Genomic DNA, 17,900 nt, shown 5'->3' with positions numbered 1-17,900 from the left:
AAGTATAATTAATTTTATTAAACATTAAACAATAGAGTCCTGTAATTGGGAATATCTTGAAAGAAAACTTCATGCTGCTAGAGCAGGGTAAAATGATTGCTGGCCTTGGATTAGAGTCTAATACTACAGAGGGGTTTCTTCTGCAAATGATATGGGTATTAAATGCGATAGCCCAGATAAATTAGTAATAGCACAAACATTAGCTCCTATTAATATTTAGGTAAACACAAACGCATTACAGGTTTATGTACAGAATTCTCTATGAATGTATAGACTGTTATTGTCAATACTAATTCATACACATCTCACTTTCTATTTATACAAGTAGAGCTACTACTAAAATCAACGGTTCAATTCAAACTAATAAAGTAGTAGTTAACTTAAAAAGGAAAAGAAGGGCTTCCCTGGGGGCGCAGTGGTTGAGAGTCCGCCTGCCGATGCAGGGGACACGGGTTCCTACCCCGGTCCGGGAAGATCCCTCATGCCAGGCCCGTGAGCCATGGCCGCTGAGCCCGCGCGTCCGGAGCCTGTGCCCCGCAACGGGAGTGGCCACAACAGTGAGAGGCCCGCGTACCGCAAAAAAAAAAAAAGGAAAAGAATATAGTAAGAGCTGCTATAGAAAATTATGTCCTACGTATTCCATATTCTACCTGGACGAGGCAAATAATCCTTTTTACCAGGGAACTGATAAACCTAGGAACCTTTCATTCGTGAATCTTGGTCCCCACCCGGATCTGAGTCAGTAGGACCTAGACAGCCGCATACGTTGGCGGGGGTGGGATAGGCCTACGCACCACGAAAGATTCATCCCGGAAGTAGTTATTGGTCGTCTCCATGCGCCGGTTCCTGGACATCGTAGAGCCAAGGCGCGAGGCTCGGACGGTGAGGTAGAGCTGGCGGGACTCTAAGAGCCCTCCGCCTGGAACGGGAAGTGCTGCGCCCGCGGGGCTGGCTCCGGCGTCATCATGCTGCTCCTGCCAAGCGCTGCGGAAGGCCGGGGCACCGCCATCAGCCATGCTCTGACCTCTGGTACGTGCCCACTCAACCCCTGCTCAGTCTAGCCTCAGCAGCCCCTGCCTCGGGCCTCCACCTTGGCGACCCCGAAACCTCTCTACCCTTGCCCCTGGCAAGTAGCTTATAGAGTGTGGGGCCATGACAAGTGTCTTTTTGCTCCCTGCTATACAGAAGTCCTTCCCCAGACTGGAAGGAAGGAGGAAGGGGGGCGTCTTCCTTCTGCCCCCGCAGTTTCTTCCTTGTCTCGCGGCTGCTGACTCATGGATTGGGCGGAGGAGTTCGGGACCGAACCCTCCAGTATCCTAAAAAGGTTCGCATAAGCATCTTGCCTACGGCAGGAGACTGCCCACAGCGAGCACCCCACGTGCCGGGGGCCCTACAAAGCCTTACAGCTGGAGCTCAAACACCTCTCTCCCCTTTTACGTTTGCTCCGGCTTCGTTTTTTAAATGTCCCGACTCAGATAGTGCTCCTCATATTCAATATGAAAACACCACTGTGTATGCTGGTGGTAAGACCCGTGTAGACAGACTTTTAAAGGCAGTCATTAAGTGAAACTTGTTCTGTGGAAGTCAACTATCTTCAGTTTTAAAAAAAAGGGGGGGGTGAAATTTGTCCTGCTGCTGTAGGTTCTTAGATTTATAGCCCAGGACAGTCATGGTATTGTAAACTTAAAGGGTCTCTAATTTCAGTGATTTCATTGATTACCATAGCCACGTGTACAGACGCTTGTATGTGATATTGGACGTATCTCACGGCACGTGTTGTGTTCCTGCTTACAGAAGTTTCTGTGTAATCTCACAAGTAGAGGGAAAGGCTTGAAAGGTCATGTTCTTGAAAGTCACACCCACACTACACAGGTAGTACTTCTTGAATATAGTGTTTTTGAATGCTCTCCTGTGAATGGTAGAAGAAATCTTAATTTCCCAACACAAAACATGAAAAGTCAGCTATTTTTACAAAATTGTGGCCATTAGGTACAAAGGAAGACTTAAATCTGAGTTTTTACCAGACAGTAAAGCTTTTTGCTTTCATTTGAAATATGAAATTAAAATTAAGATGTTCACTTTTTTCCTGACCCAAACTACCTTTTTTGAATTGTTAATGTACACATATATAGTGACTTACCCCACTTTCCAGGAATAATGATAAAGACTTACATTTATTTAACAGTTTGTGACTTTCAAAGTGCTTTTATCGTTTGTCATTCAATCCTTCCAAGGAACCAGATAAGATAGGTATTGTTCCCATTTTACAGTTGAAGGCATCGTTGACTCATTTCATATAGCTACTAATTTTCAAACCTGCACTGAAATCCAGAGCTTCTGATTTCAGATTCAAAGCTGTTCCACTAAAGCAGTTTCATTAGTAAATTCCTGTTAGCTGCTTGAAAGTTGTCTTTCAGAAAAAATCATTGCTAGTGGATTCTTAAAATTTTTGAAAGCTATCTAAATTCAGGTATTAATAATTAAGATATTTTGAGTTATTTTTAGATTTTTGTTGATGAGGCTGGCTCTTGACAGTTTATAATTATTTATCGCTTTATTACAAGTCTAAAAGGAAAGCAGTTTGCAACATCTCTCCCTTTTCCTCATCTTCCTTTCATATCCCCAGAAGAGTATTGATTTATTGTTGACATTGCCCAATGTCTTGTTTTGTCAGATAACTGGAGGAGGTTGATTGAATCTCTCTCTGTAAATACTAGGAAATGATTATTGCTAACCCTCATGTTAACTGGATTACTGCAGTTATTTTCTCAGTTGATGGTTTTAAAATTATATTCTGATGCTGTCACTGTTTTGATCTTATTTATTGCCTTGACACATTTATTCCATGCAATACATTGAAGCCTCTCTTAACGCTTTCAATCACAGCCTCAACACTCTGTCAAGTTGAACCTGTGGGAAGATGGTTTGAAGCTTTTGTTAAGAGGAGAAACAGAAATGCTTCTGCCTCTTTTCAGGAACTGGAGGATAAGAAAGAATTATCAGAGGAATCAGAAGATGAAGAATTGCAGTTAGAAGAGTTTCCCATGCTGAAAACACTTGATCCCAAAGACTGGAAGGTACTTAATATCTGAATCTTGTTCGGTCAGATGGCAGTTTTCCATTATTAAGCCATGTTTTAAGATGCTTCAACAAAAATAATCATGATTGAGCACCTGTTTATTGTTAAGCCCTGAGTGGGACAGCAGTAGCCCTAGGATACTATCTCTGATGGAGAAATCCAGAAAAAGCCATGTCTGAGTTGGTCTTAAAAGGTTAAGTGACAGTTTATGAAACAAGAAGGGAAAAAAGGTGTTACGGGCAGAAGGAATAGATATGCAAAGACACAAAGGAGTAAAAGAATATGCACTGCCTTTTCAGGGATTGGTGAAGGGTAGAGTAGCATATTGAGGGGTGGCAGTGAGAAATTAGACTGAAAACAGAGTCTAGATGAAACTCTGTTGTGTCCTTTTCATGCCATGCCAAGGAAGGAATTTATATTTTATTTTGGGGGCAGTAAGAAGTCATCAAAAGTTTCTGAGCTAATTTTAGAAAAGTAGTTCTCCTGGCAGTACAGAAACTTGCTTGAAAAGGGAGGGCAGGACCAGAGGGGAAGGGAACAGTTTGCCTTTATGGAGCTAGTGCCGTAATCCAAGCCTGCGAATGAGTGCTTGATGCTTGAACTAAATTGGTAGCCAAGTTTTGAGGACAAAGGGACGGATTTGCTTTTTGGGGAGGTAGACTTGACAGGTCTTGGAGACCTGGGCTGTGCTGCCCAAGAGAAGGGAACATATAGGGAAGACCCGTGATCATCCCAGCTTGAGTCACCTGCTAGACTGTGGTGTCAGTCACCAGCACAGGGCTGCAGGAAAAGGAAGTTTGTGGGGAGCGTCGTGTCTCTGCATCTGGAGCTCAGGACTCCACACTAGAATGAACTGGGGAGTTGCGAGCAATTACAGGGCACCTACCGTCTTCTAGCCCTGGCATGGGTCACGTCACCTTGGACCAAAGTATATAGAGAGAAAGAAGCCCGAGGACTGAGCTTGGCAGGGCTTCGAGAAGCCAGTCAAAATGGCTGAAAAACGCTACTGGAAGATGGGAGGAAAACAGTGGATTCACAGAAACTAAAGGAAAATAACGTTTCAAGAAAAGAGTCAGCTGTGCTGCCACTGAGAGTTGAAGTCAAGTGAAGGCAGCTGGGTCATCTTGTGTTTGACAGCTGGAAATTGATACTGAAGAGAGCAGCTTCATAGCCCCTGGGGTGAGAATGGACAGAGCAGAACTAGATTGGAGTGGTTTGAAAATGAATGCTAGAGGGGGTAAAAATGTTCTGTGGATGGCTTTTTCAAGAAGTTTAATTTTGATGGGCAGCAAAGAAATGGAAGTGGGGTCATGGGAGGGTCTTAAAGATGAGAGATAACAGAGCTTCTTCGTACAATGATGAAAATAATCCAGTTGAAATTTAGAAGACAATTGAAAGATGCTAGCATTTGAGAGACATAGAGAAGGTGGTTCAGAACCAGGAGGGATGGAGTAAGTTGTCTCGGTAGGATAGGCTTTCTCAATGGTGAGGGAAAGGGAAAGATGCATGGGTGCAGGTAAGATGGCAGAAAGATGCTGGAATTTGAGTAGGATAATTTAAATTTTTTCATTAAGCAGGAGGCAAGGCCATTGATGAGAGGGTGGAGCAGGGTCTGTGAGGTTTAAGGAAAGACTAGAGGACTGAAGTATGTAATAATACGTAATAATAGTCTTAGGGAGTGGAAAAGCAAACCAATTGGAACAAAGTGTGAGTGCCAGACATAATAAAGGAGCACATCCTTAGGGAGTTTGCAGTCCTGAATTTAAAGGAAAACCAATCAACCCTATTTGACTTTTTTCTTCTGTGTTTTATGCCCTCAAGCCCTCTTTCTCCCCACTCATTTTCCAATACTAGATGCACCCTTTGGGTAAGGAGCCTTCACTCAGGTGCTACCTCAATCTGTAGATTTGTAAGGATGTTAACCAAAGCAGAAATGAAAGCAGGTGCTTCCTATCCAGAGAAGCCTCATCCCCAGTTTCTCAAAACTTCCATCCAGCCTTCTTTGCTCCATGGCTCCTGTCCTGTCATTGCCACTGGCCCAACCTACTGGGACTACTGTAATGCTCCCCTCAGTTCTGAAATCTTCCTGGCTGTACCTTGATTTAAGGATGGCCATAGCATATTAATATGTATTAAGAGAAATACAAGACCAAGAGTTCTTTGGTCAAGTTTTGGAAAATGCTGGGCTATATAGGTTTCCGTCTGCTTGTTTTTGTTTCTGTTTTTTTTTAATTGCAGGACTTCTCAGAGCCTTTGTTTGGCTTCTGTGTGTACAAATTATTAAGAAGGCTGTATACAATGGTCCACATTTCCCAAACTTCCATGACCTCAGAACCCGTTATTTTTTTTTTTTTTATTCATTTATTTACTTATTTTTTGGTTGCATTGGGTCTTCGTTGCTGCGCATGGGCTTTCTCTAGTTGCAGCGAGCTGGGGCTACTCTCCATTGCGGTGCATGGGCTTCTCATTGCCGTGGCTTCTCTTCTTGAGGAGCACGGGCTCTAGGTGTGTGGGCTTCAGTAGTTGTGGCACACAGGCTCAGTAGTTGTGGCTCATGGGCTCTAGAGCACAGGCTCAGTAGTTGTGGCGCACGGGCTTAGTTGCTCCGTAGCATGTGGGATCTCCTCGGGCCAGGGCTGGAACCCATGTGTCCTGGAATGGCAGGCGGATTCTTAATCACTGCATCACCAGGGAAGTCCCAGAACCCATTTTATATGGAACATCTCACTAGACTTCTGTTATGAGAGTCTCACTTTGGGAAACTGTTTTAGGGTACCAACACAAGGAATACGATATATGGCTTCATTTCAAACTTGACTCCCATTTTGTGTCTTTATCAGAACCAAGATCATTATGCAGTACTTGGACTCGGCCATGTAAGATACAAAGCTACACAGAGACAGATTAAAGCAGCTCGTAAGTACTTAGTTATTTTGAAATAATCAAATATCTGGTATAGGAAATGTTATCCTCTTGAAAAGATATGCAAGATCATAGTCTATAGCCATAACTCTAGATTTAACATGTGTTCTATGGTATAATGATGTGTAACCACAGTCTCTTACCTTCAAAACCAGAAAAATGCAGTCTCATGAATGGACTTTCTCATTAGAAACAAGAAATCAGGGCGTGTGTGTGTGTGTGTGTTTGTGACAGGATAAAGAACACTTTTCCAATAACAAGCTTTTAAAAAATAATATTTCACCTCCCCTTGGAAGTATGGCCAGCTGTACTTAGTGGAAGTTGCCTTGTTACTTAGATTTTTCAATATTCTTTTGTGATCTTAGGTCACATCTTTGTTGATAGCACCCTGTCTCTTTTGCGGAAGAAAGAGTTATCTGATGTTTCATTGTTCTTTTCATTGACAAGGTTAAAAATTGGGGCGGGGGGACGGGGGCAGGAATTGTTGGCAACCCAGTCTTTATAGGCCTTATGAAACACCATCCCCTTAGTGCTCTGAACTGTTGAACTGTCCTGTCCTTTGCAGTCCTGTGGACGTAATTCCTTACACACCATTCGGTTCACCTGATTAGTAAAGTTTCATGAAAGAGGTGAAGGTGATGAGCTTTCTGTTTTGTCTTAGGACAGAGTTCTGCCCTCTACTCTAGAGAACGGATATTGAGGTCAGAGGAGGTAAGATTGTGGCCATATGGAAAAGGAGGAGGGAATCAGGGACAGAGAAAGTCTTGCACTTGGAGGAAGATGACTGAATGAGACCTACTTCACGCTGAAAAATGCTAGTTGAGCCTTAGTAGATAAACTCAAAATTTTCTCATTAATGCTTGTATGTAGGAAAGTCACAGGAAATACTTTTTAACAAGGTGAAGGAATTGATGAGATTATTTTAGACCTATTATTGGATTTCTTTAAAAGCTGGCATGATTTTAGATTAAGCATATGTTAGAGTGTATGAGTAGTCATTGCAATATACATAAATGCCAGGAAAATTCATTTGCCCTGGAAAAGTATTTGCAAAGTCTTACTGTATGAAAGAATAACATACAGATACCAAATATTTCTTGACACATATAATTTGTGAAAGAACCAGAAGTGATTGAGAGCTAGGAAAGCAGTTGGTGTTTTAAGGTGAAGGAATTGTTTCTTTCTCTAAAGATAAAAAATGTATAATAATTGTAAAAGAAACATCCATTTGCTTCTGTTAAGTCCGTTTGTTTTATTGGGGTAATATTTTTTTTTTTTTTTTTTTTTTTGTGGTACACGGGCCTCTCACTGTTGTGGCCTCTCCCATTGCGGAGCACAGGCTCCAGACGCGCAGGCTCAGCGGCCATGGCTCACGGGCCCAGCCGCTCCGCGGCATGTGGGATCTTCCCGGACCGGGGCATGAACCCGGTGTCCCCTGCGTCGGCAGGCGGACTCTCAACCACTGCGCCACCAGGGAAGCCCCGAGATTAATTTTTGAATATTCTGTTGCCAGAAGTTTTGCACCCTGACTGTACAGATTATTAACGTTATGTGGGTTTGCGATTCACTCTCTGCCACCTTGCTGAATATTCTCAGTATTTATTCAGAAGCAGACTGTTGTTCTCTTTCCTCTGTCACTGTAAAATAGACAGTTGCTACTTACTGCTCTCTGAAATCTTGTCCAAAAGTAAAAATACAAAGTTATTCTTTGCAAATTTATAATCATTAGCACAGACAAACCTAATAATAATGTAAGACTGATGACCGTTGAGATCCTTCTAGTTCTTGAATCCTATCACAAACACACACATAAAGGAGGTTGCTGGGGTTTTTTTTACATTTTATTTATTTAATTTATTTATTTTTTTTAATTGAAGTATAGTTGATGTACAATATCATATAAGTTCCAGGTGTACAATATAGCAATTCACAATTTTTAAAGGTTATACTCCGTTTATAGTTACTATAAAATATTGGTTGTATTCCCTGTGTTGTACAATATATCCTTATAGCTTATTTTATACATAATAGTGTGTAAAAAGTTTTAATTTTGTTTATTGATATTTTGAATTTCTATAATGAAAATTAGGGATTCAATTACGTGTGGATAAAGTAAGTGGTCTTTTCTTCCTTTTCTGCATTATCTGAAAAGAATACACTAGAAAAGTTGAATGATGGGCTAAGAGAAAGTACTTGAGTACTAACAGTGGTATTTCAATGTTTTTCTTGAAGGAAAATTGCCACACTGGCATATGATGCATGTAGGTTTGCTATTCTTTACATGGAAGTAAAATCTTTGATTTGAGCTTCCTAAATTTAATCATTTTAGCTTAAAATACTTCCCATGTTTTAAACTGAAAACTGTTTCATATTATGCTTCTTAAAAATTTGAAATCAGAGACTTTTTGTAATAATCTGTAATGGAAGAGAATCAGAAAAAAAAAATATATATATATATATAACTGAATCACTTTGCTGTACACCTGAAACTAACACAGTATTGTAAATCAACTATAATATTTAAAAAAATCATAGAGACTTTTTATAATAATAGAAATATGAATGTACAATAAAAGCCCATTTGCTAATGTACCCTCAAAACATCCCAGAAACTTATCTTTGGTGGGGAAGGGCGGAGAGGTAAGTCTTTGAAATTTCAGTAAATATACACAACAGCTGTTCTTCGGCCTCCATTGCCTTATTTTTAATATTGGGTGACATCTTTTGCCTCTCCCATCCCCACCCCTGGAACAGAATATAGGAGAATCTCAGGATGCCCTACTGTACATGAATGACTAGAGGTGATTAGGTGGAAAAGTCAATGAAGAAAAAAACATTGTAGCATAAGAGGAGACTATCCAACAAAAAACTGAGACATCATCTGTCTCAGACTTTATAATCAGGTTCAAAAGAAAACTTAATTGCTGCATGTTGTCAGTGAGATATGAAGACACTGCCTTGGGAGCAGGGGGTGGGGAGCAGCATAGGCACTGCAGAAAGAGACTAGCGAGAAAAAAGTAGAATTGCCTGGAAACTAAAAACAGGAGAGCAGCATTTAGAATTCGAAAGGCTGACGTACAATTAGAAAACAAAGTAAAGCAGAGGACAGCCTTGAGGAATGTTCCCAAGATTCAGAAGGAAAGAATAAAGAGATGTCAGATTTCCCTAAAGAAGAGGTCAGAATGAATGTAACAGAGACAGTAATTGCAAATAAAGAAGAAAAGTTGCCTGAATTATTATAAAAAGATACGACTTGAGATTGAGAATGTTTGTAGGCATGTGACTTAGGTTTTACTCCTCAGCATTTCAAAGGAGAACCGATGTGAGCTAGGCCGAGCTGAACAGCATCTGTTTTGACAGCAGGGGTGGAAGAGCAGCGCCTTGAGAAGCTATAGCTTTCCCCAAGCACTGGCCATGGGAGGAGCCTGTGCTCTGTTCCTGCAGTGCCCAACAGTGGTGGGGTCATCACACCACTGAACTGTCTGGTATGGTGTGATTATTGTTCCTGGCTACTTAGCTTCCAAGCCTGATAGTCAGACTCTCAGTTCCTGTGAGCCGCTTAATAACCTTTAAATAAATTCCATTCCTGCTCAAACCAGCTAGAAGTTGAAAATGTCTTCTCTTGAGTGTTAGTGGAGAAATTGATAATACACTTGACTATAAGAAAAATCTTGGAGCTCAAAAAAACCAAAAGTGTATTTGTCACAGTTTCTGAACCCTTGCAGTATATGTAGAAACAACTAAATATGCCCATAAAAAGATTTGTACAAAAATATTCATAGCAGCCTTATTCACAATATCCAAAAACTGGAAACCCAGATGTTCACCAACAGAATGATGGATAAGCAAACTGCTGTATACAATAGGATAGTACTCAGCAGTTTTCAGAAAATTACTAATATACACAAGGTGGTGAATCTCGAAACATTATGTCAGATACAAAGACATACTGTATGATTCCATTTATATGAACTTCAAGAACATGCGAACATAATCTGTGGTGACAGAAATCAGAAAGAGGTTGCCCCAGATGGTAGGGGGTAGGAGTTGACTGGAAAAGGGGTACAAGGGAACTCTGAGTGATGGAAATAGTCTGTATTCTTTTGGGTGGTAGTTAAGCGAGTATATACAGTTGTCAACTTATTGAACCAAATACTTAAAATGTGAACATTTTATTCTATGTAAGTTTTCTCTCAATTTAATAAAATAGATCTGATTAAACAAACCAAAAAAAATCACTTGGGAAATGAAATATACTCTTTTGCACCTAGACAGAAATAAAAATTGTATTGATAGATTCTTTTCATGAAAGTAAGATCATTGCCTGTCAAAACATATGGGATGGCAGCTAGAGCTGCACCATCAATAAGTTCATTGCCTTCAACTGTTGTGTTACGTTTTTTGTTTGTTTGTTTGTTTTTGGCCACGCTGTGTGGCATGTGGGATCTTAGTTCCCCAACCAGGAATCGAACCCGGGCCCCCTGTGGTGGAAGCGTGGAGTTTGAACCACTGGACTGCCAGGGAAGTCCTATGTTACTTTTTTAAAGGAGGGAAAAAATAAAATGGGCATTCAATTCAAATGTTTAAAAGAATAATACTAAGGAGGATGGAGGGACAAAATAGATAAAACAATATCTTACAATGGATTTGTGAGAAGAAGAAACAAATAGTGAAATACAGAAAGGATGAAAACAATTACAGAAGATATTTTTAACTGAGACCACTATTAAATGCAGTGAATTTGAAAATTTGATAAAATTGGCTTTTTTGGAATTGAAGAAATTTAAAGAGTTACCAAGAATTATCTCCTAAAAAATGTTTTAGGCCTAAGTGATTTCTTAGATGAATTTTTTTCAGATGCCTAAGGAATTGAACATTCTCATGCTGAATGTAAACTGCTTTTGGAACAATTCATTTTGTGACATTAATGTAATCCTAGTATGAAAACCTGGCATTGAAAGGCAGAATTATGGAGACACTAAAAAGTTCATGGTTGCCAGGGGTTGGGGGCGTTGAGGAGGGATGAACAGGTAGAACACAGAGGATTTTTAGGGCAGTGAAACTACTTTATATATTATGATGCATACATGTCATTATACATTTATCCAAACCCACAGAATGTATACCACCAAGAGTGAAAACTGTGGCCTTTGGGTGATTATGATGTGTCAGTGTAGGTTCATCAGTTGTTAACAAACAGCGGGAATTCCCTGGTGGTCCAGTGGTTAGGACTCAGCGCTTTCACTGCTGGGGCCTGGGTTCCATCCCTGGTCAGGGAACTAAGATCCCACAAGGCACGTGGTGCAGCCAAATTAAAAAAAAAAAACAAAAACTAGATGAAAAAAAATTGTAGCAAGTGTACTGCTCTTGTGGGGGATGTTGATGAGGCGGGGCAGGGAGGGGAGGCTGTGCATGTATGGGCGCAGAGGGTATATGGATCTCTTAATCATCCTCTTAATGTTTCTGTGAACCTAAAACTACTCTAATTAATTTTTAAAACCTGGCAAAAAGAGCTTTTTTAAAAAAACTACAAATATCACCCATGAATATAATACCAAAAAAAAAAAAGCACCCAGTTAAAATAATAGCAAATTAGGGCTTCCCCGGTGGCGCAGTGGTTAAGAATCCGCCTGCCAACGCAGGGGACACGGGTTCAGTCCCTGGTCTGGGAAGATCCCACGTGCCGCAGAGCAACTAAGCCCGTGCGCCACAACTACTGAGCCTGCGCTGTAGAGCCCACAAGCCACAACTACTGAACCCGCGTGCCTAGAGCCCGTGTTCCACAGCAAGAGAAGCCACCACAATGAGAAGCCCGCGCACTGCTCACCACAACCAGAGAAAAGCCCATGTGCAGCAACGAAGACCCAACACAGCCAAAAATATAAATAAATAAAACAAAATTAATTAATTTAAAAAGATAGCAAATTGAATTCAACAGTATATTAAAGAATAATGCCCATGAACAAGATTTCTCTTAGGAAATATGTCAGTGTGATGTCCTAAGAAGAATGTGAAAGTACATATAGTACAATTTAATATCCACTCCTTTTTGGTAAATACAACTTTGAAAGGAAATGCAGTTAATTCCCTACTTAGATAAGTATTTCACACTCACTGCCAACAAACTTTTAACTGTGTGACATTAGTGATATTCCCATAAAAACCCATGGGGGAAACTTACCTGCCCCTTACTTTTATGCTATTTGGGAGTTTGGGTCAGAGAATTAACGATATTAAAGGAGAGAGAACTATCAGAAGGAAAGAAAGAAATATATTATTTGTAGGTTATATAGGATCTACCTAAAAACTGAAAGACCTGAGTCAGGTAGCCAGATGCAAGAAAAATACACAAAAATAATACACAGATTTTGGAAGTTACCATCAAATTAGAAAGCTATAGTCATTTTAAAGATAATCCTGGGACAGGAATAGGTAACCAGAAACAGACCCTGGTAAAATTTACTGTGATAAAGGAGGCGTCACAAATTAGTAGAGAAGGGAGGATTATTAGATGGTATTAGGACTTTGAAAAAAAAAATAAGCTTTTCAATTCCGACCATAGAAAATATTAAAATAGAAACATATATCTCAAACTTTTGCAGAATGAAAGACCTACATTTATAAGTACTGGAATAAAATTATAAAGGAAATGATCAGTAAATATAAATTAAAAAACTGAATGTTTTTTGACAACAAGAATAATCACAGCAGTTGTGGAAAGCATTAGTATCAAACATGATTGACTAGGAGAGGCAGCATACAAGCACAGGCTTAGGAGTCAGGCTGCTTGGACTGGAGCCCAGCTTGGCCAGGACTTTAGACAGGTTGCATAGAGGTTAAATGGTTATTTCACCTCTCTGTGCCTCATTTTCCTCATCTGTAAAAGGGAGAAACTAATAGTACTTTCCTCAGCGGGTTACTGAGAAGATCAACTGATAAAAATAGTGCTGGCGGGCTTCCCTGGTGGCGCAGTAGTTGAGAGTCCGCCTGCCGATGCAGGGGACACAGGTTCGTGCCCCGGTCTGGGAAGATCCCACGTGCCGCAGAGCGGCTGGGCCCGTGAGCCATGGCCGCTGAGCCTGCGCGTCCGGAGCCTGTGCTCCGCAACGGGAGAGGCCACAACAGTGAGAGGCCCGCGTACCGCAAAAAAAAAAAAAAAAAAATGCTGGCACATATTAAATGCTCAGTAGATGTTGACAGCCAGCCATTAGTCATTGTAAAGTGACTCACACAAACTAAGAAGAAAAAACTGAGACAGCCTCTCTTTCCTCCATAAATGAAGGATGAAGGGTACAAATAAAGAACAGCAAAAAATTTGTTGAGCACCAGTGATAATCATGTTTTAAATAATTGGGTCCAGCGTTGAGGTTGTGGTGAAAAGGATGTTCCCATAGGGGTGTGCAGTGGTATGACTTTTAGAACGGGACTTGTTCCTACATTTTCAGTCACTAATTCACTTCTCTGAGTATATCCTAAGAAGAAAGAGTCCTAAATATGGAAAAATACTTCTCTACAAAATGATTCAAATTGACTAACTTACAGTAGTGAAGAATTGGAAACAATCTAAATATCCAGCAGTAGAGAAACAGTTACATAAGTTATGGTGAATCTACTTGAAATACTGTATTAAGTAGTCATTAAAATTTTTTGAAGAGTTTGCAACAGCGTGGAAAATGGAAGTGCTGTAATGTTAAGCTGAAAAAAATCACAACTTAAATTGGTATATATAAAATGATTATAGCTACATTTTTGAAAGCATATGCTTAAGGGGGAAAAAGTCTGTGTGGAAATACACCAAAATATGAACGGCACTTGTCTTTGGGTGCTGGCACTTCGGCCAGTTCTTAAAATAATTATTTCAATTTCTCTGTAATTTCTGTTTAATAAGCATATATTTTACTGTAGGAGAAAATATTTTTTAAACTAATACTGTGCTATTAGAAATGGCTCTATTTAGCTCATCTTTATTTTTAGCTTTGATGCCTAAAAGGGCAAATTATCTAAATCTGACTTATTTTATAGATAAAGCAATGGTTTTAAAACATCACCCAGACAAACGGAAAGCAGCTGGTGAACCAATAAAAGAAGGAGATAATGACTACTTCACTTGCATAACTAAAGGTAAGAAAACGCTTTAGAGTCAGAAATTTCCGTTAGTGAAGATTATGTATTAATTGCTGGGATTAGGTGTCCTATGCGTATTGTACTTCATTTATACCATAACATTTTGAAACATCTTTAGTTAACATCTGGTTATTTCTGGTAATCTCCCCCAGAGCCTCACCGCACAGAGTGAGGCTCTCCTACCCAGCAGCATCAGCAACCCTGGTAGCTTGTCAGAACTGCAGCAGCTCAGGCTCTGCCCCAGACCTCCTGAATTGGAGTCTGCATTTTAACAAGATTCTCCAGGCGGTTCTTTTGAGAAGCACATCCTAGAGTTAATTCTTATACCTATTATGTTTAATAATGAGAATACTAAGATCTTTTCCCATTTCAGACACTTTGCGGGGCTAAACTGTTCCTCAGACGTTTTGCTTATTTAAATGAAGAAGTTGATTCTATCCTAGTAAGGGACGCCCCCCAGCCATCAATGGATATTTAAATAGCCATATCCTCATTAAGCAAATTAATAGAGGGAGCCACCATACCTAAATATTTCCTTAAATGTAATTTTACAGTTTGATGCTAATTTTTAAAAAATTGTATACACACCTTTCAAACTTATTCTTTGTTGGCCCACTCATACATAGTGCTCAGGATGTCAAAGATCCTTTGATCTTTCACAACCTTGGGATCTAACAGTTAGTCTTCTAGCTATTTCTTTTTCCTCAGAGTCATGCTTTCCTAAGGGTTGAGTGTTTCTGGACTTACATGGTTTGCCAAGTATGCTATTATAATGAAACTGCCCTTATTTTAAAAGCCGGTCGATGACTCCACTGATGAAATTTGATAAATAAACATCAGGATTGTTTAAAAAAAAAAAAAAAGCGGTTGAGTGTTTATTGTTTTGTCCTTTGCCTTCCAGAAGAGGTACTTAAAGAAGTTCTCAAGTCCCATTGTGCTAGAGCTATTACCTAAATCCTCCCTTCCCCACAAGCACACAAAATTTTTAAATATGAAAAATAACTTTTTTTAAGAAAAAAATGTAGCATTGTGGTGATGTGACCTTATGATTTTTTTCCTCAGCTTATGAAATGTTATCTGATCCAGTGAAAAGACGAGCATTTAACAGTGTAGATCCTACTTTTGATAACTCAGTTCCTTCTAAAAGTGAAGCAAAGGACAATTTCTTTGAAGTGTTTTCCCCAGTGTTTGAAAGGAATTCCAGGTGCGTTAAGGCATCCCCTTGTGATCATAATGCTCTATTGGCTGGCTTTTTTTTTTTTTTTTTTTTTTTTTAGAAAAATGAGCTTTAATTGAACTGAATGCAGAGGCTGGTTGTGCTATGATGCTCTGTTGGTTGGCTTCTTGTAGTTCCAAGTTTCTGGTTTTTTCCTCTAGTAATAGCTAGTAATAGTTTTGTGTTTGTCCTCCTCATCCTCTACAATATTGAGCGCCTCTGGTGAACTTACTATACTAATTTATTTTGCTCTCTAAATGGAAGTTCTTCCTTTCCTTAGTGAAATTACAACTCATGGGATGTTCTTCTTTTAAATTTCCTTTGGGGGAACGATGGTTGACTTTATGTAATGTGATGCTGATACTTAAGTGACAGTAATTTCCCATTCTTTCCTTCCCCTTTGTTAATGCTGCATTTGGCCCATTATCATTTAGGAAAGCTTTTGTTCTATTTTTGAGCGTCTGATTATCATAAGGTTCTCTGACAAAGGATGATTTATATTTAAGATTAAAGCATATGTAATTTATTTCATTAAAATCAGTTTTTAAGTAGTGTGAACCGATAATCTACATTTTTTGGTTCCATCTGCATTGGAAGGTTTCCTGAGAGTGCATCTTAGTTGCGTATTGGAATCAGTTGGAGAGCCTGAACAGTTCCTGCTGCCTGGGTTCCACCTGGAGAAATTGTGATTTTAATTTAATTGGTTTGGAATGCCTGTAGGTTTTCTTAATGCTTCCAGGTGATTCTAATGGGCAGCTAAGTTTGAGAAGCACTTTGATTAGCAGTTTGATGCAGACTAATTATTTCCTCCACCCTTTCTCCTCACATTTGTTTTGTAACAGTGCTGAAGGTGGTTTTAAAAATATATATATATATATATAGTGTATTATATCTTTTTGTGGGATGGTTTCACAGAGTGGAAAAACACAGGTCAATAGCAAACTCAGGGTCCTTTTAGAGATGGTGGGTGAAGTGCTGAACCTACAAGTCTGACTCTTAGGGGGAAAGTGGTGGCGATAAGGGGGTGGAAATCTATTCCATCTGTGATTATTCACATTTTTTAAAAGGCAAGGCCTACCGGTCACTTCCGTACTGCCTGTTTAGGGGCAGGACTAAGTGAGCTTGACAAGTGGGGTTAGAGCCTGTTTTTCCTGGCCAGCTTGGCAGCTGCTACACAACCCTGTAATTTACAGAACTGAAGATAACCTGAGGGTTAGAACACCCCCTCTCCCCTTGCCCTCCCTTTTATTGCACCTGCATTTTTCAGCACTGCACTGCTGATTTCCCAGTTCCATCTCTTAGTCATGGAGGACATAGGGGAGGGATATTGTAGGGGATTAGTAAAAACTGTTGTTGTTTTTAATAAATCAGCTTGTTGAACTTTTTGTACAAAATGTTTTGAGTTTTTCTTTTTTTCAATATTTCAGATGGTCAAATAAAAAAAATGTCCCTAAACTTGGTGATATGAATTCATCATTTGAAGATGTAGATGCATTTTATTCTTTCTGGTGAGTGACTACACTGTTTCTCCCATGCTTTCATTTTTTAAGAAGGTAAGTATTCAATAAGTGCTCGACTGACTTCTGTAAATTAATTGAGGGATGGGAAAATTGCAGAACCTTCAATGAACAAAAGCACTGTGTTTAGAAATCAAAAAGGTTTTCACAGAATGCTGTATTATCTCCTATGTAATATTTAGGCTTTTATGATTATTTTTTCAATCTGTTTTCTATTTATCAGATTTCTAGATATCAAGCACACTGTAGCAGTAAAAAATGAAAAATAAGGAGTTATTTGAATCATTAAAAATAATTTTTCATTTAGCTATTTCTTTCAGTACTTGAATATATGATGAAGACGATGTTGTCTCTATAACTAATTCATTAATTTTTAATGCGCAGTATTCATTTTCCATTTTTATATTATGTGTGCTGTATTTTCTCATTAAGTATCTGGTAAATATGAAAACACAAAGTCACTGTAAGACAAAAATGACAAAATTTAGCTCTACAAACCAGATAAAGTAACCACTACTAGGTTCCCTTAAAACTTGACAGACTAGTGGCGGTGAAGGCAGGGAAAACTTTATCAAGTCCCAGGCAAGAGAGAAACCTAATACTCAGAAGAGATAGCAGGGAGCTGGGATTTTGTTTTAGGGGTGATGAGTATTTTAGACTTTCATACCAAATACAATGTCATTTTAAAAAGAAGAAGAAAAAGACTCGGGTATAGTGCTAGTTCAGTATCAAAAGAGAGGGGAGGGATCTATTAAAACAAACTCATCCACTTATCATTAAAGTTTCTTAAAATTATATGCACCTAACTTAATTTTAAAAGGAAGATTTTTTTTTTCATTTGTTTTGGCTTGATTTTATTTTATTTCTGTTTATATTAGGTATAATTTTGATTCTTGGAGAGAATTCTCTTATTTAGATGAAGAAGAAAAAGAAAAAGCAGAATGGTATGTATGTAAATCATTAATAAAGGAAGATATTTGTTTGGTTCTTTGGTATTTGTGATGATGTAAAAATATACCACATATATTTTCTTTTGCATTTT

General features: G+C 39.2%; 1 protein-coding gene across 2 annotated transcripts in view; it reads left to right on the top strand.

The window, feature by feature from the left end:
• The first annotated feature begins 790 nt into the window (after positions 1 to 790).
• Positions 791 to 17,900, top strand: part of DNAJC2 (DnaJ heat shock protein family (Hsp40) member C2) — a 27,466-nt gene continuing 10,356 nt past the window's right edge. The window contains exons 1-7 of one of the 2 annotated variants that reach the window (XM_022554335.3): positions 791 to 1,029; positions 2,887 to 3,077; positions 5,920 to 5,995; positions 14,024 to 14,122; positions 15,188 to 15,329; positions 16,769 to 16,849; positions 17,737 to 17,802. In XM_022554335.3, coding sequence (XP_022410043.1) covers positions 966 to 1,029; positions 2,887 to 3,077; positions 5,920 to 5,995; positions 14,024 to 14,122; positions 15,188 to 15,329; positions 16,769 to 16,849; positions 17,737 to 17,802 — 719 coding nt within the window. In that variant the 5' untranslated portion in view covers positions 791 to 965. The remainder of the gene's footprint in view (positions 1,030 to 2,886; positions 3,078 to 5,919; positions 5,996 to 14,023; positions 14,123 to 15,187; positions 15,330 to 16,768; positions 16,850 to 17,736; positions 17,803 to 17,900) is intronic. The other variant, XM_022554337.3, reaches the window with a different exon arrangement.

Source organism: Delphinapterus leucas, chromosome 9 (genome assembly GCF_059928025.1).
Source record: "Delphinapterus leucas isolate spDelLeu-1000000601 "Yukka" chromosome 9, BTC_Dleu_Yukka2, whole genome shotgun sequence".
Classification (NCBI taxonomy): Eukaryota; Metazoa; Chordata; class Mammalia; order Artiodactyla; family Monodontidae; genus Delphinapterus; species Delphinapterus leucas.
This window is presented reverse-complemented; position numbering and strand designations above follow the sequence as displayed.